The 25,384-nt window shown below is 46.1% G+C and overlaps 2 protein-coding genes across 3 annotated transcripts in view; both read right to left on the bottom strand.

Moving 5' to 3' along the window:
- Nucleotides 1-25,384, bottom strand: part of LOC146801628 (uncharacterized) — a 161,287-nt gene that overhangs the window by 42,162 nt on the left and 93,741 nt on the right. The window contains exon 5 of one of the 2 annotated variants that reach the window (XM_085621097.1): nt 11,350-11,622. The exons of the other annotated variant lie outside the window; for it this stretch is intronic. Within the exon in view, the coding sequence (XP_085477223.1) occupies nt 11,428-11,622 (195 nt within the window). The 3' untranslated portion in view covers nt 11,350-11,427. Of the gene's footprint in view, nt 1-11,349; nt 11,623-25,384 lie in introns of those variants that run through there. 2 annotated transcript variants of the gene reach the window in all.
- Nucleotides 12,569-16,283, bottom strand: LOC146801629 (uncharacterized). Its single transcript, XM_085620651.1, has 2 exons — nt 14,439-16,283; nt 12,569-12,661 (listed from the first exon to the last, which is right to left on the bottom strand). The coding sequence occupies exons 1-2, from the start codon at nt 16,056-16,058 to the stop codon at nt 12,569-12,571; spliced, it is 1,713 nt and encodes a 570-aa protein (XP_085476777.1). The 5' UTR covers nt 16,059-16,283.

Here is a 25,384-nt window from a genome sequence, read left to right as displayed (position 1 = left end):
GCGAGCGCGCCGCTGGCACACCAAAGGCAAGCCCATCTGCGCCCATCCGCGACCCGACTGCGACAACCGCCAGGAACCCTGGACCTCCGTGCTGCCAACTCTACGACCCAGTGGCACTCCACACACCCAAACCAGGCCGCAACAACAACTGCAAGCTAGCCTCACCAGCCGACACCCACAGACCCTTCAGCTGTCACTGCTGAAAGCACACCTGCAGCACCGCCAAGAACACGGACCCAGCATAACCCACTCACAAGAACACAACTGAACCGAAGACCCTGCAATGCATCTTCCTTAATGCCTGATCCCTCCACAAACACGCCACCGAAATCTGGGACCTCCTCGACAGCACCACCCCGCACGTAGCGTTCTTCACCCAAACTTGGACCAACCCCACCTCAGGACCGGACATCGCCATCGCCATCCCCCAAGGATACAAGATCTCCAGGAAGGGCCACCCCACCCGCCCGGGAGGAGGAATCGCCATCATCCACAAATCCACCCTCCGCCTGAGCACACTCCCTGACGAGCCCACAGACCTGATGGAAAATCTTCACTTCAAGAAACTGGCCAGCCCCACCGCCACCCTCCGAGGAACCCTCATCTACCAACCCGCTGGACCCCGTGGACCCTTCGCCAACTCCATCACGGATATCCTCTCCCCGCAGGCCATCGCATCCACCAACTATACCCTGCTGGGAGACCTCAACTTCCACCTCGACAACCAACTGGACCCCAACACCACATCCCTCATGCAGAACCTCCACAACATTGGACTCTGCCAGAACGTGACTGAGCCCACACACATAGCAGGACACACCATCGACTCCACTACAGGAAACTCCATCACCTTCGGCCACACCACTAAACTCCCATGGACCGACCATCGTTGTGTCCACTTCACCTTCAGAACACCCACCATCCACAGACACCAGCACCTGCTCCCACGAAGAAACTGGACCAAAATCACTGATGACCAGCTCACCTCCTCACTCAACAATTCCACCCCAACCATCGCGGAAAACAACTACCCCAATACCGCAGCCTGAACCCTGTATAGATGGATCTCGGAGAGCGCCAACACCATAGCCCCCCCTCAAGAAAAACAACAATACTCGTGCCAAGAATGCCAGATGGTTTACCACCGAACTCCGAGAGTCCAGATGCACTTGCCGCCACCTCGAAAAGGCCTGGAGGAACACCAAATCCACAGAAGCCCACAATAACTTCAGAGCCGCCACCCATGCCCACCACCAACTCATCAGAGAAACAAGGAAAAATGCAATTGAAGACAGAATCTCCACTCACGCGCACAACAGCAAGGAACTCTTCAGCATCATCAAGGAGTTCGCCCAACCCACCAGCGAGTCTACTGACAACCTTCCCTCACAAGACCTCTGCGACAAACTCAGCACCATCTTCCACCACAAAATCAAGAGATAATTTTAACGCCGGACCTTGATAATATGCCCCATAGTCTTCCTAAGAAGAAACTCTAATAATGGGTCAAGTAGCATAAAGCCACAATCACCAAAAGAAAGAGGTCTGTACCTCAGGGAGTCTATGAAAGGAGTGCTCCAACTGTCCCTCACTACGTGACGCTTTAAACTCATGTTACTTTTAAGGTACATCCCTTAAATCTCTTCGACAATTCAGAATTCCAGTTCACATAGCCTCCTTTCACCACCTCTCCTTTCCCATCGAACAATGGGAGATATGTACAAGGAAGTGGTGGAGCGTGTTGTTAGCCACCTTGGCTTAACGACATGCTCCGCCACTTCTCAAACGCAAGGCTACACCATATTTACAAGAGTGTGTTTCCCCCTGCGATGGTGCTAAGTTGAGCAACTTAGCACCAACGCAGACACCCTTGCACCAAAGTGCAAGGGTGTCTGCGTGCAGGGGAGGATTGGTTATGTAGGAAGGTGCCCCTTCCTGCACTTAAACAATCCTGAAATGCATTTCTGCCAATTATATGTGTGCTGCTTCAAGCAGCACACATGGTCGGGACAAAATGGCTTTTTTTTCCGGTTTGTTTATGTACAGGAAGGGACACCTTCCTGTACATAAACAAACCATGGCATTTTGCTTTTTCCATGTGTGCTCACCTCCTCACTCAACAATTCCACCCCAACCATCGCGGAAAACAACTACCCCAATACCGCAGCCTGAACCCTGTATAGATGGATCTCGGAGAGCGCCAACACCATAGCCCCCCCTCAAGAAAAACAACAATACTCGTGCCAAGAATGCCAGATGGTTTACCACCGAACTCCGAGAGTCCAGATGCACTTGCCGCCACCTCGAAAAGGCCTGGAGGAACACCAAATCCACAGAAGCCCACAATAACTTCAGAGCCGCCACCCATGCCCACCACCAACTCATCAGAGAAACAAGGAAAAATGCAATTGAAGACAGAATCTCCACTCACGCGCACAACAGCAAGGAACTCTTCAGCATCATCAAGGAGTTCGCCCAACCCACCAGCGAGTCTACTGACAACCTTCCCTCACAAGACCTCTGCGACAAACTCAGCACCATCTTCCACCACAAAATCAAGAGCATCTACGACAACTTCGACAAAGACAAGCAACACACTGATTCCTCATCCGGAAACCAGCGATTGACAACTGGAGAGCCCTCACCACCACAGACACACTGAAGACAATTAATTCAATCCACTCAGGGGCCCCCACGGACTCCTGCCCCCACCACATCTTCAACAGAGCTGCCTACACCATCGCACCTGTGCTCCGCCACACCATCAACCGCTCCCTGGCGACCGCCTCGTTCCCCGACGACTGGAAACACGCCGAGGTCAACCCCCTCCTGAAGAAACCCTCAGCGGACCCCACCGACCTCATAAACTACAGACACACCTCACTGCTCCCGTTCCCAGCGAAAGTCATCAAGAAAGCCATCAACAGCCAACTCGCCACATTCATTGAAGAACACAACATCCTTGACTCCTTCCAATGCAGCTTCAGAAAAAAACACAGTACGGAAACCGCCCTCCTCGCTGCAAAAGACGACATCCGCACCCTACTGGACAAAGGAGAAACAGTAGCACTCATCCTCTTCGACTTCTCAGTGGCGTTCGACACAGTCTCTCACCGCACCCAATACGCAGACTCCACGACGCAGGAATCCAGGACAAGGCCCTCGACTGGATCCGCTCCTTCCTCTCTGATAGAACGCAGCGGGTTAGACTCCCCCCTGTCCTCTCGGACCCTACACCTACCACCTGCGGAGTCACCCGAGGCTCTTCAACGCCTACATGGCTCCACTCGCCCCCATCGTCAGAACATATGGACTCAACATTGTGTAATACGCAGATGACTCCCAACTCGTCCTCTCACTATCCAACGAACCCAACACCGCCAAACACAACTTTCGAGAAGGCATGGAAGCAGTGGCCAAATGGATGAAAAAGAGCTGCCTACAACTAAACACCAACAAAACAGAAGTACTCATCATCGCCCAAACCCCGATGCTTGGAGCGACACCTGGTGGCCCCCCACCCTTAGAAACCCTCCAACCCCCGCGGACCACGCACGCAACCTGGGAATTATCCTGGACTCTGAGCTCTAAATGGACTGCCAGATCAACTCCGTCTCATCTTCCTGCTTCTACACCCTCTGCCTCCCTCGTAAGACCTTCAAATGGATCCCCCTCAAACTCAGAAATACCGTCACTCACGCCCTGGTCACCAGCAGACTCGACTACGGCATCGCACTCTACGCTGGAATAAACAAAAACCTCACCCGCAAGCTACAGAACATCCAGAACGCCGCCACAAGACTGGTCCTCAACCTGCCAAAACACTGCCACATCTCCCAGCACCTGTGCACACTCCACTGGCTCCCCGTCGAGGAGAGAATCCCCTTAAAAGATACTCACCCACGCACACAGGGCCCTCCACAGCACTGGACCAGCATACCTGAACAGCTGACTCAAATTCCACGCACCCCAAAGGACCCTACGATCAGCCCAACTCTCCTACGCCGTGGTCCCCCGCACCAGAAAGACGAGATCGGGAGGCCGCTCCTTCTCCTTCCTTGCCTGGAACGCCCTTCCGCTCCACCTTAGACAGACAACATCGCTCCCCATCTTCGCAAGAAACCTCAAAACCTGGCTCTTCGACAGACCCCCCCCCTTGATGGAACGGAACCTGCACCCCGCTACCCCTAGCGCCTTGAGACCTTTATGGGTGAGTAGTCGCGATTTAACAAACTCTTGATTGATTGATTGATTGATTGATTGGTCTCATTGTGTTCTCCCATGAGAACTTGCCTCCCAATTCTTTATCAGGATTTTTCTTGCCAACTTCTTCTTGACATACCTTACTATCGACTAAGAACAATGACCCTTTTTTAGGTCGCGCCTGAGCCAGCGCTCAAGCGCTGCTCTGGCGAAGATCTGTGGGACTTCAGTATGGGAAAGAAGCCCCGCCCACTCACACCCCCATATTTTTAGTTGGCTTGTGTCTTTGTCCATCATAAATACTGGCATCCGATTCCTTAAAAGGCTTGTTAGTCCCTCCATGTCCTCATTTGTGACCTCCCATGGTTACTGGCCCCTTTACTTCACTTCTTACATGGTAGGTGTTACTTAGTCTGGAAGTACTATGGGGCATATTATCAAGGCCAGGCGATAAACTTATTGCCGCTTTAGAGTCCGTTTTCGGGCGTAAAGCGGCGATAACTTTATCGCCTAATCAGCAAGGACACGCTAGCGCGTGTTTTGCTGTCTTAGCCCCCGTTTCCAGCACGCCTAACTTTGCAACGCTAATGAGATGCAAAGTAGGCGTGGCTGTAAAACAAACCAGGGAAAATATCGCAAAGGCAGCTTTGCAATATTATCAAGGAAGGGTAGCGATTTTTTAAATCGCGTTAAGTATGCCTTAACGCAGGAATTTAACATTTGTTAAATTCCTGACTACGGCATACTTAACATGGGGGGTGGATTGTGTGGCTAAGACCACAGGCCTTTTAAAAGAATACAATCACTATCTGACAAGTAACGGAAGATCAAACTTACAGTTGGTATGGTGATGTATAGGTTCTCCTGAACCCGGGAGAATCAAATTGGAAATGCTCCGGTCAGTGTAATGGATGGTAATCATGTGATATATAGACATGTGATAAGGAAAAGTGCGGGAAAACGAGAACTACAAAGAAAACAGACTTGTAGTTCCAAGAGGTAATCATGTGATATGTAATGAAGAAAAATGCGGGAAAAGGAGAACTACAAAGAAAACAGACTTGTAGTTCCAAAAGGTCAATAAAGTTTAGTGAAACTACCCGTGCAAACAAAATATAAAATAATAAACAATATGTAAAATAATAAACAAAAGTGAGTGCAGTTAAATCTGTAAAGGAATTAGGCCAAAAGTAAAAAGAAAAATGGAATAGACAGCGTGTGACACCGAAGAAACACATGTAATTCGAGTGATTCGAACCAAAAGCGATAGTTCAAAAAATGTAAGATATTATCAAATCCTGGAGCTTGTAAGGAAGCGTCAATGTAATAGTGCAATAGTACATGTGTATAAGATGAAATTAGTAAGTTAAATAAAATAAAATAACTGTAAGGTTCAACATGAACTGTAAAGTTACACAAGGTACTAGGGTATCACAAGTCGGGTGGAAAGTTCAAATCTCCAATTTAAGGTGAATAAAGGAGACCTTAATTACAGAAAACAGCCCAGATCATAACGCTCGTTAAGACCTTTCGGATGTATGGAATTCAGCTTGTGGATCCAAAATGTTTCTCTTTGTAATAGATATTTACTATTGTCACGACCCCTCAGCTGGGGAATCTGTTCAAGAACCAAAAATCGCAGTTGACAGATGTTATGCTGATGCTGGTAAAAATGAGTTGCGATTGGTGATTTCGCCTGTTTGGTACGTATATTGCTTTTGTGTTCATTGATCCGTATACGGATTTTTCTCTCAGCTTTGCCCACATAAACCAAACCACATGGACATTTCAACATGTAAATGAGATTCTGACTATTACATGTGGCTGTAACCTTGAGTTTGATCGTGTTGCCTTGTGAAGGATGTTGGATGTTGGTACCTTTGATGATAGAGTTACAGTTACCACAGTTAAGACATGGTAAAGTACCTTTGAAGGAGCTGGTAGTGAGTTCATCAGCTTTAGACAATATTTGTTTGATATTGCGTGATCTTTGGTAAGCAAATCTAGGTGATATTTCAAAAATGTTATTGAAATCCATTTCCATGCTTAACATAGGCCAATACCTGAGGATGGTTTTTTTTATGTTGAAACTTTGTGTGGAAAATTTTGACACAAATGTCATTGGTTGATCAGAAGTTTTTGGTGGTTTGGGTGAAAGAAGCATCTGTCGGGTAGATTTGTTAGACTTCAATATGGCGCTGTCAAGAACTTTGGTAGGATATTTTCGTTGTTCAAATTTGGAAATGCAAGCGGATTTGCTTGATTCAAACAATTCATTGGTACTTGAGATTCTTTTCAATCGTAGTAGTTGTGAGTAGGGCAAATGATTCTTGAGAGATGGTTGGTGGAAACTGTGAAAGTGCAGGAGATTATTGCGGTCAGTAGGTTTAGTGTAAACCTCAGTGGTGAGGTTTCCTTGGTATAATGTTACCTTGGTATCCAGGAATGTTATCGATTCTTTGTTTATACAATGAGTGAATTGAATTCGTTGGTCAACTGTATTAAGTGATTCGATTAATGATTCCAGATGATCAATTGAGCCATTCCATAAGATAAAGATGTCATCAATGTATCTTTTATAAAGGGTAAGATGTTGGGTCCACTCGTGTTTGCAAAGTATGTTGTCTATTTCAAAACGGTGCATAAAGAGGTTCGCGTATGTTGGGGCGGCACAATTGCCCATGGAAGTTCCGAGCATTGAATGTAAAATGTTCCTGCCCATTCGAAGTAACTGTGATAAAGGGTGAAATGCATGAGTTCCATCAGAAATACTTTGAGATTCTCTGGTTTGTCTGTGGTCATCAGAAATGACTCGATTGCCTCAATGCCTTTATCATGGGGTATGGAAGTGTAAAGTGAGTTTACATCAATGGTACATAGGACGGTTTCCATGGTTATCAAATTTTGAATGGACTCCAGGATATTGAGAAAATCAGTAGTGTCCTTAATGTAGGTAGTCATCGACTGAACAGAAGCTTGTAGATGTTTATCCAAGTATTTCCCTACGGGTTCATGTAGTGAGTTCACTGTAGACACAATGGGTCTGAATGGCGGTCTTGTGGCGTTTTTGTGCATTTTGGGGAGCATATAGATATAGGGTGTAGATGGGTTGCTTTTGATCAGATATGTTTTGTCTTCGTCGTTGATGACACCCTGTTCTAAAGCTGTATTAACGATGGTTTTTAGCACAATCATGAAATCATTCGTTGGATCCGTTGGGGTGGGCATGTATGTATCTGAATTGTTGACGTGATCATTAACATTTTTAGTGTAAAAGATGGTATCCATAATGACCAGTGCTCCACCTTTGTCGGCTTGACGTATGGTAATTTCTGGTTTGTTTGCTAATTCTTTTAAGGCTTGTTGTTCCTTTTTGGTTATGTTAGAGTATGCCTTTTTGTTATGGTAGCCAATTTTTTTGAGTTCTTTATTAACGATTGTTTCGTAGGCATCCAATACTTTATGACTCATGGGTGCTGTGAAGGTGCTCCTATTGCGAAGTCCCATTAGGGTGTTCTTCCGTGGTACATCTGGAATGTTAAGGATGTTTCGAAAGTAGTGTTTAAGTCTCAGTAGACGCATGAATTTAAAGAAACTTATATCAGTTTCTAATTGATTGGAATGGTAGGTGGGAACAAAGTTACTTCGAATGGGCAGGAACATTTTACATTCAATGCTCCGGAACTTCCATGGGCAATTGTGCCGCCCCAACATACGCGAACCTCTTTATGCACCGTTTTGAAATAGACAACATACTTTGCAAACACGAGTGGACCCAACATCTTACCCTTTATAAAAGATACATCGATGACATCTTTATCTTATGGAATGGCTCAATTGATCATCTGGAATCATTAATCGAATCACTTAATACGGTTGACCAACGAATTCAATTCACTCATTGTATAAACAAAGAATCGATAACATTCCTGTATACCAAGGTAACATTATACCAAGGAAACCTCACCACTGAGGTTTACACTAAACCTACTGACCGCAATAATCTCCTGCACTTTCACAGTTTCCACCAACCATCTCTCAAGAATCATTTGCCCTACTCACAACTACTACGATTGAAAAGAATCTCAAGTACCAATGAATTGTTTGAATCAAGCAAATCCGCTTGCATTTCCAAATTTGAACAACGAAAATATCCTACCAAAGTTCTTGACAGCGCCATATTGAAGTCTAACAAATCTACCCGACAGATGCTTCTTTCACCCAAACCACCAAAAACTTCTGATCAACCAATGACATTTGTGTCAAAATTTTCCACACAAAGTTTCAACATAAAAAAAAACCATCCTCAGGTATTGGCCTATGTTAAGCATGGAAATGGATTTCAATAACATTTTTGAAATATCACCTAGATTTGCTTACCAAAGATCACGCAATATCAAACAAATATTGTCTAAAGCTGATGAACTCACTACCAGCTCCTTCAAAGGTACTTTACCATGTCTTAACTGTGGTAACTGTAACTCTATCATCAAAGGTACCAACATCCAACATCCTTCACAAGGCAACACGATCAAACTCAAGGTTACAGCCACATGTAATAGTCAGAATCTCATTTACATGTTGAAATGTCCATGTGGTTTGGTTTATGTGGGCAAAACTGAGAGAAAAATCCGTATACGGATCAATGAACACAAAAGCAATATACGTACCAAACAGGCGAAATCACCAATCGCAACTCATTTTCACCAGCATCAGCATAACATCTGTCAACTGCGATTTTTGGTTCTTGAACAGATTCCCCAGCTGAGGGGTCGTGACAATAGTAAATATCTATTACAAAGAGAAACATTTTGGATCCACAAGCTGAATTCCATACATCCGAAAGGTCTTAACGAGCGTTATGATCTGGGCTGTTTTCTGTAATTAAGGTCTCCTTTATTCACCTTAAATTGGAGATTTGAACTTTCCACCCGACTTGTGATACCCTAGTACCTTGTGTAACTTTACAGTTCATGTTGAACCTTACAGTTATTTTATTTTATTTAACTTACTAATTTCATCTTATACACATGTACTATTGCACTATTACATTGACGCTTCCTTACAAGCTCCAGGATTTGATAATATCTTACATTTTTTGAACTATCGCTTTTGGTTCGAATCACTCGAATTACATGTGTTTCTTCGGTGTCACACGCTGTCTATTCCATTTTTCTTTTTACTTTTGGCCTAATTCCTTTACAGATTTAACTGCACTCACTTTTGTTTATTATTTTACATATTGTTTATTATTTTATATTTTGTTTGCACGGGTAGTTTCACTAAACTTTATTGACCTTTTGGAACTACAAGTCTGTTTTCTTTGTAGTTCTCCTTTTCCCGCATTTTTCTTCATTACATATCACATGATTACCTCTTGGAACTACAAGTCTGTTTTCTTTGTAGTTCTCGTTTTCCCGCACTTTTCCTTATCACATGTCTATATATCACATGATTACCATCCATTACACTGACCGGAGCATTTCCAATTTGATTCTCCCGGGTTCAGGAGAACCTATACATCACCATACCAACTGTAAGTTTGATCTTCCGTTACTTGTCAGATAGTGATTGTATTCTTTTAAAAGGCCCCACGCTGTATGTATTTTTGTTACCCACACCACCATCTAGATTTTTCTTTTCATTTCGTTTTTACTTTTTCCTACAATTTTGGCAAAAACACACCACATTACTTTGTCCTATATGGCATTTTCATTTTTTCATTTAATTTTTTTACTTACACTACCACCCAAACTTTCTTGGTCCATTTCGGCTTCACTATTTCCTATGACCTTGGTAAATGCACATCACAGTATGTTGTTTTAACATGTAAAACAAGTGGATATTTTCACATCACTTTGATGTGTAGTGTACCTCCATTTTGGTAATTACCAACACTGGTATTGTGTTTTTTTACTCATTACGAACGTATTACTTTTAATACTGTTTCAACATGACCATGTTTGTTACAATCAAAATCTACTGTATAATTGTTTGGATAAAAATTGTTCTTTTCCATTGAGTGTTTTTAAAATGTATATATACACTGAACCCTATACCTTATCCTTTCAGAGTACCTCCCCTGAAGAAGGGCTTAAAAAAAGCCCGAAATGCATTGGGCAGTCGGATATATGATGCATTGATAAAGAATGAATACAATTCTTTGACTTCATTAACTTTGAACAACGGTTAATAAACTCAAGTTACACTTGAATAAATTCCGATTTACCTGAGTTTAATTTCACAAAAGAGATCATATCTCTGAGATTGAGTGCAAAACGAAAGACATTTTCCTATTCAGGAACGTGCTATCATTATCTACGATTTGAATTCCCTACTCAGGGGGATTAATTCGTTTGCACCAACTAATTTTGCTTAAAATATTGACCTGGAGAAATTTTGAGTGCGCAACTTCTGTTCTAACTTTTCATATAAGACCACAGGCCCCATCATCAAGGGTATCGCCGTTTTCCATGGAACATCACTGTAAAACCAGCGATGTTCCATGGAAAACATTGCTATTGCTAGGATAATTATCGCCATTGCGCTGAGCGTTGTTAATACAGCGCTAGCATGGCGATAATTATCTGCGATAGCCGGCGTTAAGCATTTCTAACGCTAAGAGCGGCCCGCGTTAATTATCGCTGCCCGTTGATAATATGCCCCCAAACATTTTTCAAAGGTACATGTTATTTTCAGCTGCCCAGTGTTATTTTTCATCCTCCTCTTTTTACTCACAAAAAGGTGGGAGGGCAACGCCCATTTCGGTCATTAATTCTAGCCCCCTTGCCTGGCACACGGTGCATGGATGGGGGAGGGGGCACTTAGGAGCTGGCTTACAGGGCTGGAGGTTCGGCCTCCCCTAGAGTGGGCGGGGCTCCAGAGGAGACGTAACAGCTGTCTAATAAGGCAAAGTTCGAAGTTAGCCTGGGAGCAGGGTTGACAATGTTAACCCGAGTGTGGCCCTCTTTCGGCAATCAGTAGAATTCAAAATTTGCGAACATACGTGACAAGAATTTTCAATTCTATTAAGGACACGGAGGCGAGGATTATGCTTCTCATTTCTTTACTAGAAATTTGCTCAGCAGCCAATCATGTTACAATAAACTAAAAAACCACAATACCCATGAACCCACTGGGCATCACGTAAAAACCATAGAGAATGCATGTATAAATAGTCAGCAAGAGAATATCACATCCTCTTTCTTTGGTAGATAGCAACAGTCAGAAGAAGGAAAAAGTGCAACAACTGGAAAGAGCTTGGAGGAAAACTTGGAGCTTGAACACTGCAACTGAAGACCAACAGGATGGAACAGTTGATTTGATGCTTGAATCGACATCCGAAAACTGGAACCAGCAAGCGTCCGAAAGATAATCCAAGACAAAGGGAGAGGAGCGCAGCTCACTTTGGATCAGAACCTGAAAAAGATATAAAGTCGTAATACACCATTCCAAAATGCAAGAAAAAGCATAGGATACTTAGGGAGGGAAGAGAAAAAACAAGGAATTTATCCAAATATATCAGATCAATATATCAGAAAATATATAATTGAAAAGTCTTATATGCAAAGGTATATGTGCAAAATACATGACAGAAAAAATGGGTGGGATAATCCTCGCCTCCGTGTCCTTAATAGAATTGAAAATTCTTGTCACGTATGTTCGCAAATTTTGAATTCTATGTCAGGACCGGAGGCTCCGATTATGCTTGTTCAAAGCTGAGCCACCACAACAGAAGCAATATCCAGAATAGGCTTATAATAAAAAGTTTTAAACATAGAATCAGTTGACCAATCAGCTGCTTTCATAATATCTATTAAGGTCACACCCATAGAAAAAGCCTTGGAAGCCATAGCTCCACGAGCTGAATGTGCACCAAAAATAGTAACATCAATACCTGCTTCACTCATTAACCATCTGACCCATCTGGCTAAAGTGGCCGGGGTCACAGGGCGAAAGGGTTTTTGCAACGCAATCAACAATTGACCATGCATATCTTGTCGAAATTGAGCAGTACTTACCTCATAATCCTTAATGCATTGCACTACACAGAGTTTTGGATTATTGGGAAAACGTGGGTAAGTGACTGAAGCAGTATTACACTTAGTACGTCTGGAAATGGAAAAAGTAACCCCTTCAGGAGAAAAAGTACGACCTGCAAGATCTAGCGCGCGAACATCAGACACACGTTTGCAAGAGACTAGACATAAAAGCATAGTTAACTTAGCTGATAATTGTTTGCGGGATAAAGAGTCGTTGGAAGGCCAAGCCTCCAAGAAACGTAAGACAATAGACACATCCCACAATGCAACATACTTAGGACAAGGAGGTTTTACCAATCTGATACCTCTGAGTAATTTGGAAATCAAAGGATGTTCACCTGCAGGTTTACTATTAATAGGAATATGCCCCGCCGAAATGGCCGAACGGAAATTGTTGACAGTCCGATATGCAAGGCCTGAGGAAGCAAGGGAAGCTAAGAAATTCACAATCAAAGTGACATCTGTATTAGAGGGATCCACTTCCCGTTGAGCGCACCAATCACACCAACGTTTCCATGCGGCTGCATAACGTTTGTGTGTGTTGGGAGACCAAGCTTCGTTGATAAATCTGGAAGCGTCTCCCGAAAGGCCTGAGACTTGCCAGCGATCCCCGAAACCCGCCATGCCACTAGAAAGAGTTGACCTGACTCTATTAGAGGATGAGGATTGCCGAGGGGATCCAATAACAGATTCCACAGTTGGGGAAGAAGAAATGGCACTGCACAAGACATCTGCAGAAGAACCGGGAACCAAGCCTGAGCCCTCCAGAGAGGGGTGATCAGAATCAACTCCGTCCGATAAAATTTCATGCGAGCCAGAACCCTGGAGATCATGACAAACGGGGGAAAGGCGTAACACAGGAGAGACGGCCATGTCTGTAGAAATGCATCCGTGGCAAGAGCCTCCGGATCCGGACGCCAACTGAAGAACTGAGGAAGTTGAGTGTGGAGGCGAGAGGCAAAAAGATCGATCTGGCAGGGGCCCCACACATGAGACAGGAATCTGAACACCCGAGGGTGAAGTCTCCAGTCGCTGAAATCTCGAAGATGACGAGAATTCCAGTCTGCCACCAGATTGCTGTGACCCGGCAGGTATTCCGCAATCACCGTGATGTTTCTCTGAAGACAAAAGTGCCAAAAATCTTTGGCTATCTCTGCTAGAATCTTGGAACGTGTCCCCCCTAGCTTGTTGACATAACGGACCGCTGAGACATTGTCCATGCGCAGGAGAATGCAACAATTCGTCATGCGAGGAGATAGACAACGGATCGCAAAGGACCCCGCCAGAAGTTCCAGGCAATTGATATGGAGAGATAATTCCTCCGACGACCACCGGCCTCCCGTGGAGATTGGACCGCAACGGTCTCCCCAACCCCACCGACTGGCGTCGGATTCTATCACCACCTCCGGGGACACTCCGAACAGGGCTCGGCCATTCCAGGACTCCATGTGTTCCAACCACCACAACATCTCCCACCTCGCTTCCTCTGACAGAGGAATCTGATCCGAATACTTGAGGCCTTTCTGGAGATGACGGATTTTGAGTCGCTGAAGCGCCCGATAATGGAGAGGACCCGGGAAGATGGCCTGAATTGATGAAGCTAACAGACCGACGATCCGAGCTATAGACCTCAACGACACAAGCTGTTTGTGTAAAATCAATCTCAACTCCCGTTTGATTGACCTGATCTTCTGAAGGGGCAATAGCAGTTGGCAAGAGAGGGAATTGATCAGGAAACCCAGAAATTCTATTGACTGCGAGGGGTGAAAAACAGATTTCTGAGGATTCACTAGAAATCCGAGTGACTGTAAGAGATCTATTGACCATTCCAAATGGAGCACTAACAGACGGGGACAGTGAGCCATGATAAGAATGTCGTCCAGATAAATTATCAGACGAACTCCCCGAGCTCGCAGTGACTCTACCACAGGCCGCAGAAGCTTCGTGAAGCACCAGGGTGCTGACGAGAGGCCGAACGGGAGAACCTTGAACTCGTACCAGACACTCTCCCACTGGAATTGAAGAAACCGGCGATGAGGACCGTAAATGGGAATCGACAAATAAGCATCCTTCAGATCGAGGCGGACCATCCAGTCCCCTTCCTGAAGAAGATCCCTCAAAAGATGGATGCCCTCCATCTTGAAGTGGCGATAGACAATCCAGCCGTAGAACTCTTTCAGGTTGAGAACTAACCTGGAACCGCCTCCTTTTTTCTGAACTAGAAAGACGTTGCTTGAAAAACCCTGAGGATGAGGAAAAGACCGGACAATAGCCCCTTTCCTCAGGAGGGAGTCTATTTCCGCGGAAATAATCGCCTGATCGTGAAGAGAAAACATCAAGGGAGAAGGAGGGAAAGGTTGACTTGGGCAACTGAAAAACTCTATTCTGAAACCTTTGACAGTCTCTAACACCCATGCATCGTTGGAGATCAAGAGCCAATTGGGAAGGAAAAACTGAATCCTGCCCCCCAACATGACCTCTGTAACAGAGATCAAACTCACCTGAGGCGGAGGAATCGTGATGTCCTCCTTGATGACCGCCGGCACGTCCTTTGCGGAATTGGTATCGACCTCTACGGGAGGGGTAGAAGGAAGGCTTGTTGGAGGCGGAGTTGGGGTCCTGACCTCCACCACGGTGGGACTGGAAACCACGTTGGTTAGATTGGTTAAAGCCGCGGCCGAACGATCGTCCCCTATATCGTCCGGCCCTCCCAAAAACCGGGCGAAAAGCCCGTCTAATAGAAGCCTGAGCCTTGTCCAGACCACTGAAAGTGGCGACAAATTTTGTAAGTTCCTTGAGAAAAGGATGTCCAAACAATAAACCCTGCGCCAAAGGGCCGGATTCAGATGAGGAGAGCTCAGCCAATTTTGGGTCCAATTTTAATAAAATAGAACGTCTGCGTTCAGAAGACATGGCACAATTGGCATTTCCCAATTGACAAACAGCTCTTTGAGCCCAACCAATGAGGTCGTCAGGATCAATGGCGGAGGAAGACTCTTTGGCCTGATAACCTAAATCCAAAATTTTGGTGAGAGGTCCCAATAAGTCCAATAACTTATCTTGACAAGAGCGCCAAGCTCTATCAATGCCTCTCTTTGGGTCCTTGGCATATTTCTTAAGATATGTCACCATAGTCGGATCCACCTCCGGAGTGTCTGCTAATTTGTCTGCTAAATCAGGCCGTGGACATTCAGAACGGAGACGGGTACGCACATCCTTGTCAAAAGGTTGACGAATGTGTGCCTGGACGTACTCCGCCACCTCCTGAGACGGGAGCCAAGAGGAAGAATTAGGATGTATGATGTCGGAAGGATCAAAGGTTAGAACCTGGGGATGCGATGGCGCATCAACAAAATGTTCCTTCAGGGCTTTCTTACGAGGAGGAGGAGAAGTGACCCCATGATCCGAGGAGGAAGAAGTAGAAGTACTATCATCGTCTGTCTGACGAGCTGGAGGGGACGAAGGCTCCATGGGAGGCTGACCATAGGAATGTTCAGAAGAAAGGGCCTTGGCCAGTTTAACAAAATCAGATTTATGTGGATTGGATAGTTTGGAAGAGTTAGCAGACCTGGAGGACTGTGAAGATTTTGACGATTTTGAAGATTTAGAAGATTTAGAGTTAGGTAGCCAACCCTGTTGCACCGCATATTGGGACAAATGACGTTTCAATGGTGTAATAGCGCGAACCAGCGCCTTATTCACGGACGTTTGAACACCCATGTCAAGAGCCTCTACCAAATCCTGCTCCATAGAGCCAGAGGCTTCCTCATCATCATAATAATAGTAAGCATCCTCCTCAAAATATTCAGCCATGGCAGTGCCTGGTGTAAATAAAGCCCACAAGAGGAAGGATATCAACAAATAATCACGTATGCCAAAGCACAATAAAGGGGGAGCGGCAGAACCCCGTAGGCAAGACCAAACAACAGGTTTAATGACCTGGAATTATTTAAATATTTGAATGTGGAGGGAGGGCTTGCCAAGCACAATAATAAATAGCCACTCTAGGCAGAGCCTATGCAAAATTATCCAGCCCCAACTGTGTCTGAAAACAGCAGGACGTCAACAGGGGCAGTAAAAATAGGCTGTGGGCATATGAGCAAAGAAGCGCTGCTCTCGCGCTGAATTTCTGAAGAGAAACGATGTTTGTCAACAAGAAAAAATGGCCGCCGCGCATGCGCGGTAACGACCGCCTGAATTTAATTAAAGAAAGAACTACGCGGCACGCGCGTAGCCTTTCAGTCCCGTTTTCTCCCTCTCCACGTGAATAATGAGGCGCGGGCGCATAGCACCCGAACCGGGGAGGTAGACACACGCTCCCTGCAACGCGCATATGCCGCCCATACAATTTAGCAATACTCGCGAAAATTGGAGTCAAACAGAAAACGCGTACAGCGCTAGCAATACATGCAAAACAGAAATAACCAAAGCATTGCCATAAGTAAAAACAGGTTAGAGTAAGCAAAATGCACTTAACTGGCTGCGGAGCAGCAAAGAAAGAGGATGTGATATTTTCTTGCTGACTATTTATACATGCATTCTCTATGGTTGTTACGTGATGCCCAGTGGGTTCATGGGTATTGTGGTTTTTTAGTTTATTGTAACATGATTGGCTGCTGAGCAAATTTCTAGTAAAGAAATGAGAAGCATAATCGGAGCCTCCGGTCCTGACATAGAATTGCAGTCTTTAGTCTGAAGGAAACCTCCAATGAGGCCATGGTATAGGAGAGATGGCAAATCGGGCATACCCATAATGCCTTTGTGTAAGTATAGAACTGTCGCCGCAGCAAAAGACCATTATTGATAAATATTTGACATTAATTGTAGAACTGTTATGTAACACGGGAACTGGTTCTTTAGGTTATATTCAAGGACTTAGAGTGATCCCGTCCTACCTGTTTCATGTAAACAAATAATATAGTAATCGTGTTAAACCATTCCATATCACCACAAACGAAATAAGTGTTATAATCCGCATTCAATTGCACTTCGTGTGGTGTTGATGAAGGATATATTTCTAAATTTTTGAAAGATTTCTGTTCCGGAGATCTGATGATTTAGTTAAATAAAAGTTTAACATCCATCATAGAGATGAAGATTTAATCTTATTAGACAAGGTAAAACACAGTGAAAAGTTTTGACTGTACGTCATGGGATGCGTCGGACATGAAACGTGATCCCAATAAAATAGTCTGTGTTCATAGGTAATTAAAATGTGTTTACGTTTCCCGTTATCCCGATCTCTGCTCCCTTCTAGCGCCACTAATTTTGCTTACGTTTCCCATGATGCCCCGGGATCTACTCGCAGTCGCTTCTAGTACTAACAGAAGGAACAATAGTTTACCTGCAGTCTTATTCTGATTGGTGCAGGCGGAGCTGCAGCGCTAACGTGACGATATAACCCCTCTGGTGGCCGTCAGTGGCATTGCAGTCTTTAGTCTCTGATCTCGAGCAGGGACTTTGAAAACAAGCAATGGTAAATACAGTTTACGTGTAATGCATTGCAAGCACAAACCGCCATTGGGCATTCATATTATGTTTGTCCTGTAAATGATCTCGAATGACCATATTTAGGGGCATATTCACAAGGAGTTATCCGGAGTGCCGTAAAAGCTGCGATAGATTTTCCACCCCATTCACAAGCTGGTGCAAACTGCCGACATAGCCAGTTTTCCTGCGATATCTACCCAAAACACATCGCCACGGATGAGTGCGACAACTAATGCTAATGATATGCAGAGTAGGCTTTCCCGTGCAAAAACAAACGAAAACACCACTCCGCGAGATTCTCAACGACCAGCCAGATCGGCGATGCGAACCAAAAACAGTCGATAAGGCGTGTTAGCAGCAGGGATTTAACACCTGCCTTTTGCTGGTGTTAAGCAGGACGACTACCTGCAGCATGAAAGGGAGCCCAGCCCAGAGCCACATCTGAAGACCAACAAATGCCATGGAGCTACTGATCATGCAGCTCAGAGACCCTAGAAGCCCGCAACACCCACCGCCACCACCCCCAGGACCCCCCCCAGGCACCACCCCCCCCGGACTACCACTGAGGCAGCGCAGAACAAGACTGCGGATCTTCCGAAAACGGCATGGCCCCTCAGCCTCACAAGAGCAGAATGTGGGGAGAGGTGGGAACCAAGGGGCATATTTACAAGCAGGTGATAAAAAATTATCGCCGGTTATGCGGCGATAATTTTATCGCCTAATTAGCAAGGCCACGCTAACGCGTGAAACCTTGCTTTAGCGTGGGGATTCTTTACGCCCAGCTTTGCATCTCTAATGAGATGCAAAGTGGACGTTCCTGACCTAACATGACAGGAGAAATGTCGCTAAGTGACATTTCTGCTATCGTCAAGCCCCACGCTATGAAGCATAGCGTCAGGAAAAGTAGCGATAACCCCTGTTATCGCTACTTTCCTTACGCCTGCTTCAGGACTGACTTAGCCATGATATCCTATGGAAGGTGGATATCATGGCTAAGTTTGTGAGTCCCTATCAGCAAGCAAACGCCACATTGCGTGAGACTATCGCTGGGTTTCCAGCGATAATCTCATGTTAGGCAGTTAGCGTGAGGATTTTTATCGCTGAGGAGATAAGCGTTGCTAATAGCACGCTATCTCAGTGACGCTATCTCAGTGATAAAAATCCACGTTACCCGGCGATAATTATCCTCACGCTAAGAGCGCTGAGCGATAATTATCGCCGGGTGTTGCTGATATGCCCCCAAGTAAGTGTGAAGGAGGCAACTCACCAATAAAGAAAAATGCACACAGTGGGAAGTGTGGCGGTGATGTGCTGGACAGACCCTAGAATGCAGAGCCAAGACATGGCCATGTGGACATATACTGCTGGCGTATGTGGTGTTGTAGACAGTGGACGCAACCATGTCACCTCAGGCAGTGGGGAAGACCTCAGTCATGAAGCTGTGATGTCCCTCCCTATAAGCGCAAGCCGAGTGTGCTGGGCCGGCGTACGCCAGTCCAGCGTAGGAATGTTGATATAAAGGCCGGGTCTCTGGGCGTGGTTCCCTCCCGGGTGCGCACCTCACCCTGCCACGAGTCCACAGCCTTGACCTCCAGACTCCACGACACAGGCCCCTAGCGCAGCCAGCAGCACAGCAACACAGAGATATGTGTGTGCCGGATACTGCATTCGTCCTACACTGCGGTCAGCAGGTCCCATAATTCAAATCGTGCCACATTTCTGTTAATGGAGAAAACCACTAGTCAATAGACATTGCCCCCAGTGAGGCCCCCCCGGACGACGCATCATCGTTGGCTATGCACCTGCTGAGCGCTCCAGGTGCCACTGACCCTGTGCAACACAAGTCGATGCCACGTGGCCTACACTAAGGTCAGCAGATCCCCCAAGTCAATCTCAGTCTTGATTAATTTATGGCAGAGTGTGTGAGGCAACATACATTGCACCCAGTGCCGACCACATGGACCATGCCTGAGCGCGCCAGGTGCCACTGACCCCGTTCTACACAAGCCGACGCCACGTGGCAATTCTGAGGCAGAATTCAGTAGCCAAAAATACAGGCCGACGACCTGCAATACGGGCCCAACAGCCAGACCCACCTTTTACAAGCTCTATCCTACCCCCGCTATTCCAACCATATGGCATTGCTTGTTGTTTGGTCAGACACATGTCGTCCCTCTGCTCTACCCCAGTTAAAGCCCGCATGGTTCCCTTCCCCAGAGTCTGTCCGAGGCGACACGATCATAAGATTACAAATATCGCACCCCATGCCGATTACATGGCTGACACATCGTCACCTGGCCTCCGCCGCACCTAATCACCTACACACGTCATTAGCTTATGATTATTACACATGCCACCCACCAACATAGTCACCTGGAATGTTAGGGGGCTACACACGCCGGCCCGTAGATACGAAATATATGCATATCTCAAGAGACACGCAACCCTTGTGGCGCTGCTGCAAGAGACACACATAGCGCAGCCAGAGATCCGTAGTTGCAGCAGAGATGGAAAGGTCAGATACTAGCCACAGGCTATTCCTCCTATGCCAGGGGGACCTTAATTTGGACTAGACCAGAGACTGTTCACACCCGAGGAGACTGAAGTAGATAGGTATGGCTGATTCGTATTGACAAAAGGGAAGCCAAAAGGGAAGCCGATAGTGATGGGTTCCATATATGCCCCAAACACAGATCAGAATGCTTTTTGGCGCACACTGACAGAGCTGCTGGCACGTTAGTGCGATATTCCCTGGCTGCTAGGCGGTGACTTTAATGAGAGGCTTGACAGATTCTTCCCTCCACTGACACAGATGGCTGCAACATCCAATGCCCGAAGCTTGAGGGAGTGGCTACGTCATTGGGACCTAACAGATGCATGGATGTCCCTCAACCCGCAAGTGTGCCTATATTCCCACTGTTCCCACCCGCATAAATTACATGTTTGCATTGACCGATTTGTAGTAAACTCGCTAATACTGGCGCAATCCTACAGCGCAAACTACCTAGGCAGAACCCACTCTGACTACAATCCCCACATACAACAAATACAGGGGGATGATGCGGAGCGCACCACTTGCCTGTGGAGATTGCAGCCCCTGGCACTGGAGGATCCCTCATACAAAGACAGTTATTTATTGTTTGACCAAAGGTATGTGAGATTTCTGTTTTATTAATTGGGGTGAGAAGGAACAGAGTTATTTCACTGAGTTTTTGTTCAACTCCGTGGAATTCTGCGTAGGGGTACTCCGCAAACTTCGCCCACCCTTACTGGTAGAGTAAGCCGTCCTTCTATACATTTGAAATGAGGAACAGTTGACCACAAGATCTAATTTTGGCAGGTGCTTGACCGCAGATCATAACAAAAGTTTGAACTTTTTATCAAAAACACTTTGCGTCACCTCTCGGAAGCTTTAATGTGGAAGCTCCTTATAAGGCTATTGTTTATTTTAAGCCCTGTCGCTATTTTAGTTGCCAAAGCGGAAAGTCCCAGTAGGCCCCCACTTCACTTCTACAGTGAGGACAATGTTAGCACAACCCTGTCTATGGGCTGGCAGGGACATTTATGACTCTCATGCTTCAGGTGTGGACAGAATGGGCCTGGGGCACTATATGGCAAAACAGGGCCCAGCTTCAAATTACTGAAGAGATCTTTGGGAGGGGAATCCACATAACCTGTTTTTGGCTGTTAAACTGGTACTAATGTTGGCAAAATTTTGCCCAGACAGTATTATCACGGGTAAAAATAACAAAATATAAAACAAATGCTACAAACGTGCCGCTTAATTTGGCTTTTCTTGCAACATCATTTGGCCAAACCTGCCACATAATTTAGTGCTCCCTTGCCACATTGCTCCAGTGGCTCTGCATATCATATAGAGACCATTAATCATACAAGCATGTAAATGAGTGCATAGGAAACATTACATAGGATGTTGGCTACAAGGGTAGGAGTCACATGTCATCCATACTGCTGGCCATTATATGTTAAGAGTGTTTGGCCTGGAGAAACAAGGGGTCAGATTGGCTAAGTTTTCACACTGCGCAGTAACCAAAGTTGCTGCGCCGCATGAAATGGAGACAGTACAACAGCACCATATTCTCCGAGATCTAGCTTTCCTGCTCTATCCCAAGCAGTGACACACATTAAACTGCCTTGCACCAGTGCGCACTCTTTTCACTATAGCGCCGTGTGTGCATGTCAAGCAAAGGTTTTGTACTGGAAGGGTGCCCCTAACAGTTCAAAATACTATGCTTTGACAAAGTCAAATTATTTTCCCACTAGACATTAGCATCAAAATCCATGGGTGGTTGCATGGGCACCCCCGTGTACGGCCCCTTACTATTTTACTTTATGGCTACTTTCCAATGCAAATCAGGATTTACGTTGGAAAGCAAAACCCAAGACAATTCCTTGTGCTGGGTTTGCGTCACTTTTGGGAAGTAAACATGGTGCAGCGCGTTGAAAAATAAGCCCCCACAAACTCACAGTTTAAAGCATAACACAGTTTTTGAGGTTGTCTACACTAATAAGAATTTATTATCACCCAAATAAGCCCTGGTTAGCAACTTTATCGTAATGAACGGATGATGGGAAAAACACTATGGGGCATATTATCTAGAGCTGGCGATAGATTTATCGCCGCTTTAGCGCCCGTTTTCAGGTGAAAAGCGGCGATAATTCTATTGTATTATTAACAAGGACACGCTAGACCGTGTATCCTTGATTTATCTCCCGTTTCAGTCACCACTCGCTACGCATCGATAATGAGATGCAAAGTAGGCGTGGCTGACAGAAACAACATGGAAAAATATCGCGAAGGCAGCTTCGCGATATTAGCAAGGAGGGGTAGCGATGACAATAATCGCGCTCCATCTAGCCTAACGCAGGAATTTAACGTCTGCTAAATTCCTGTGTTAGGCATACCTAACATGGGAGGTGGATTATGGGGTTAAGGCCACAGGTCCTTATCACCAAGATCATCGCTGTTTTGGTAGGGACATCGCTGTCTTTTTAGGCGGTTTGGCCATTTGCCCCACTATCGCTGGAATATTTATTGCCATAGTGCTGAGCGTTGGTAATACAGTGCTAGCTTGGAGAGTTATTCCAGCGATAGCCGGCGATAAAGAAAAGCGCGCTTAGCGCGCTCGGCGATAATTATCGCCAGCCCTAGATAATATGCCCCTATAAGGTTCTGAATCTGTACCTTGCAGTGTATCTGTGCTTGTGAAGAAGGCTGTCATTGTAGTCTTTTTCTATGTCCATGACAGCTGTCAAATAGTCCTCCTTTTATGTCAATGGTTACTGCAAACTTTAGGCCTGTCCCGATTTTTTGTTTTGAGAATCTGGTCAACCTTGGACCACAGATCATTTTTTAAATTTCGCCCGGCCTTCCCATTGTCCTGTGGGAATTGTGCCTTTCAAGCCCGTTTGTCTCAGTTGCCTATTCACCTCCTCTCTCCCTCCTTGGGGCTGGGGTGTCATTTCCTGTCCATTATCCCTCACCGGAATCACATTCCTGGGCCTTGGCGCAGTTTAACCTGCAAGCCCCTTAAGCCCCCTTCCGGTGCGGGCCTCTCTCCTAAACCTCAGACGTGGCCACTCCCATTTTGAATGAAACACTATACCTGTTAAAAATGTGTTTGGAGATTTTTGGCCACCGCTATATTAATCACAAGGTTCATCAACCGGTACCCCACACCAACCTTAATTAGGGTCATAAATCATCCCGAATGTACACCTGTTATAGAGCAATAATTGTCATTTATCACTGGCCTCATAAATCAAGTCACGCCCTTACACTAGCGTGTCATCATACATTGTGCCATAAATCAAACAGACCGAAAAAATGCTGGCTTTCCATCAAAACATAAATCAAGCCATAAATCAAACATACAGGAATACAGCTGTCTCATAAAGCCACACACCTCGTTATAAATCATCTTGACATTTATTGATGTCAGCTGGAGTCTTTGAGCTGGTGTTTACTTTCTGTGCAGGGGGTTAATCCACAAGTCTTTTCGGCTTAACTTGCTACCTTCACCTGCTCGGTGTGGTCCGGCGGGCCTGGGGTGTGAGTGCTGTGGTCTGTGTCCTCTCTCATCTCTGACTGCCTTACCCTGCTGTGAGGCATCCCAAGGTAAGTAGCCTGGTCTGCTACCCTGCCGTGGTTGGGTGTGGCCTTTCAAACCTCCTTAAGCTCCATTCATGTATCTCCTTTACCACGCTGCTCGTGGGCTACATCCTCAGGCAGCTCTCCCATTTGGTTGTTCATTCACCAGCGGCACCCAGCCAGCACCATGGTTGCCCATACGTTGGCGCAGAATACCCCTGTTCCTGACTTCAAAAATTGCACCCCATAGTTGCTGAAGTAATCCGGGCGCCTCAGGTTGATCACGCTGTGCCTAATGGCTTCCCTACTGTTTGCCCTGCAGTATTTGGTTACCGCCTTGCTGAGTTTCTTTCTGGATTTTTCCCGAGCCCTGGTGGACCAGGCCCCCTCCATATTTGTCTGGGCACAATTTTCAACCATATTAACCTGGCAGCCCTGGTTAGGTTGTGCCTGATGTGACCCAGCAGAACCTTTATCCCCAGCTGCGCAAGGTTGTTCCACCCTAGGTGCACGATAAGCAGGTCTGGTTCAGCTCTGTGCTTTTCCTGCAAGGTCTCCAATGTAGCCAGCAGCTGCTCCCAGCGCATTCCAGACGCCCCCGTCCATCTTATATCTGTTTTTTTGGGCCTGGGGACACCGCCCCCCCCCATGCACACCAGTCTTGGGTCCTCCAAATAAACGAGTGTCCCTCAAACCACACAGATGTCAATCTGTCTCCTGCCAAGACAAACTGTTTCAGCTTGCTCTATAGTGGGTGCGGTGCAGTTGTGGGGGGGTGGGTTGGTAGGAAGGATGGGTCGTGGGTTGTTGCTGTAAAGCTCCGCGTCTTGTGGGATCCTCACCTATCTTTTATAGGCTGAGGAGAGTCACCTACCTAGCCCCTTGATGCCTTCAATTGTTACCCCCATCCATGCCTCTGTTGTCGCTGCCCCAATGTGAAAGGAATGTGTGCTGAACTCTGCCGCGTGCTATCTTCAGCACCGCCTGAAACTGAAATTTGCTCAGGCACACCCCATCGCCGTGCCTGTAAAGGGGGCCCTCTCCACTAGGCAGATCACCCAGTAGTCCACATGCAGTGAACTGGGCACAGATGTTTGTCTGACAGGCACTGTCATTTTATCAGTGCCCTCTCCGCCTGATGGTCAGTCTTGGATCTCCTCAGTGTTACCTCGACCTAACCTGCACCCAGCCGTGCCTGGAGGCCGGCCCCCACTGCCTCCTGTTTGGACGGCACCACCAGCTCGCTCACCCTAATGCCTCACAGTAACACTTTGCTTGTGCCAGGATCACTGATGATTTCTGAATCACTGTTATTTTCTCCTTAGAAGTCTTGTCTGAACTTCTCAGAGAAAGAGTTACTACAAGTTACTTTGTCTGTGCCTTTTTCCGCTGCCACTTGAGTGCCCCATAGCTTGATTACGCTCCACAGGCCTGTCTCGAAGAGGAGTCAAACTTGCTGCCAGGATGGTGATCTTGAAGCATCAGCAGATCCACAACTTGAACTGTTGAGGTTCAAGCTCATCCTTTTATCAAAATG

Source organism: Triturus cristatus, chromosome 8 (assembly GCF_964204655.1).
Source record: "Triturus cristatus chromosome 8, aTriCri1.1, whole genome shotgun sequence".
In the NCBI taxonomy this organism is placed as follows: domain Eukaryota; kingdom Metazoa; phylum Chordata; class Amphibia; order Caudata; family Salamandridae; genus Triturus; species Triturus cristatus.
This window is presented reverse-complemented; position numbering and strand designations above follow the sequence as displayed.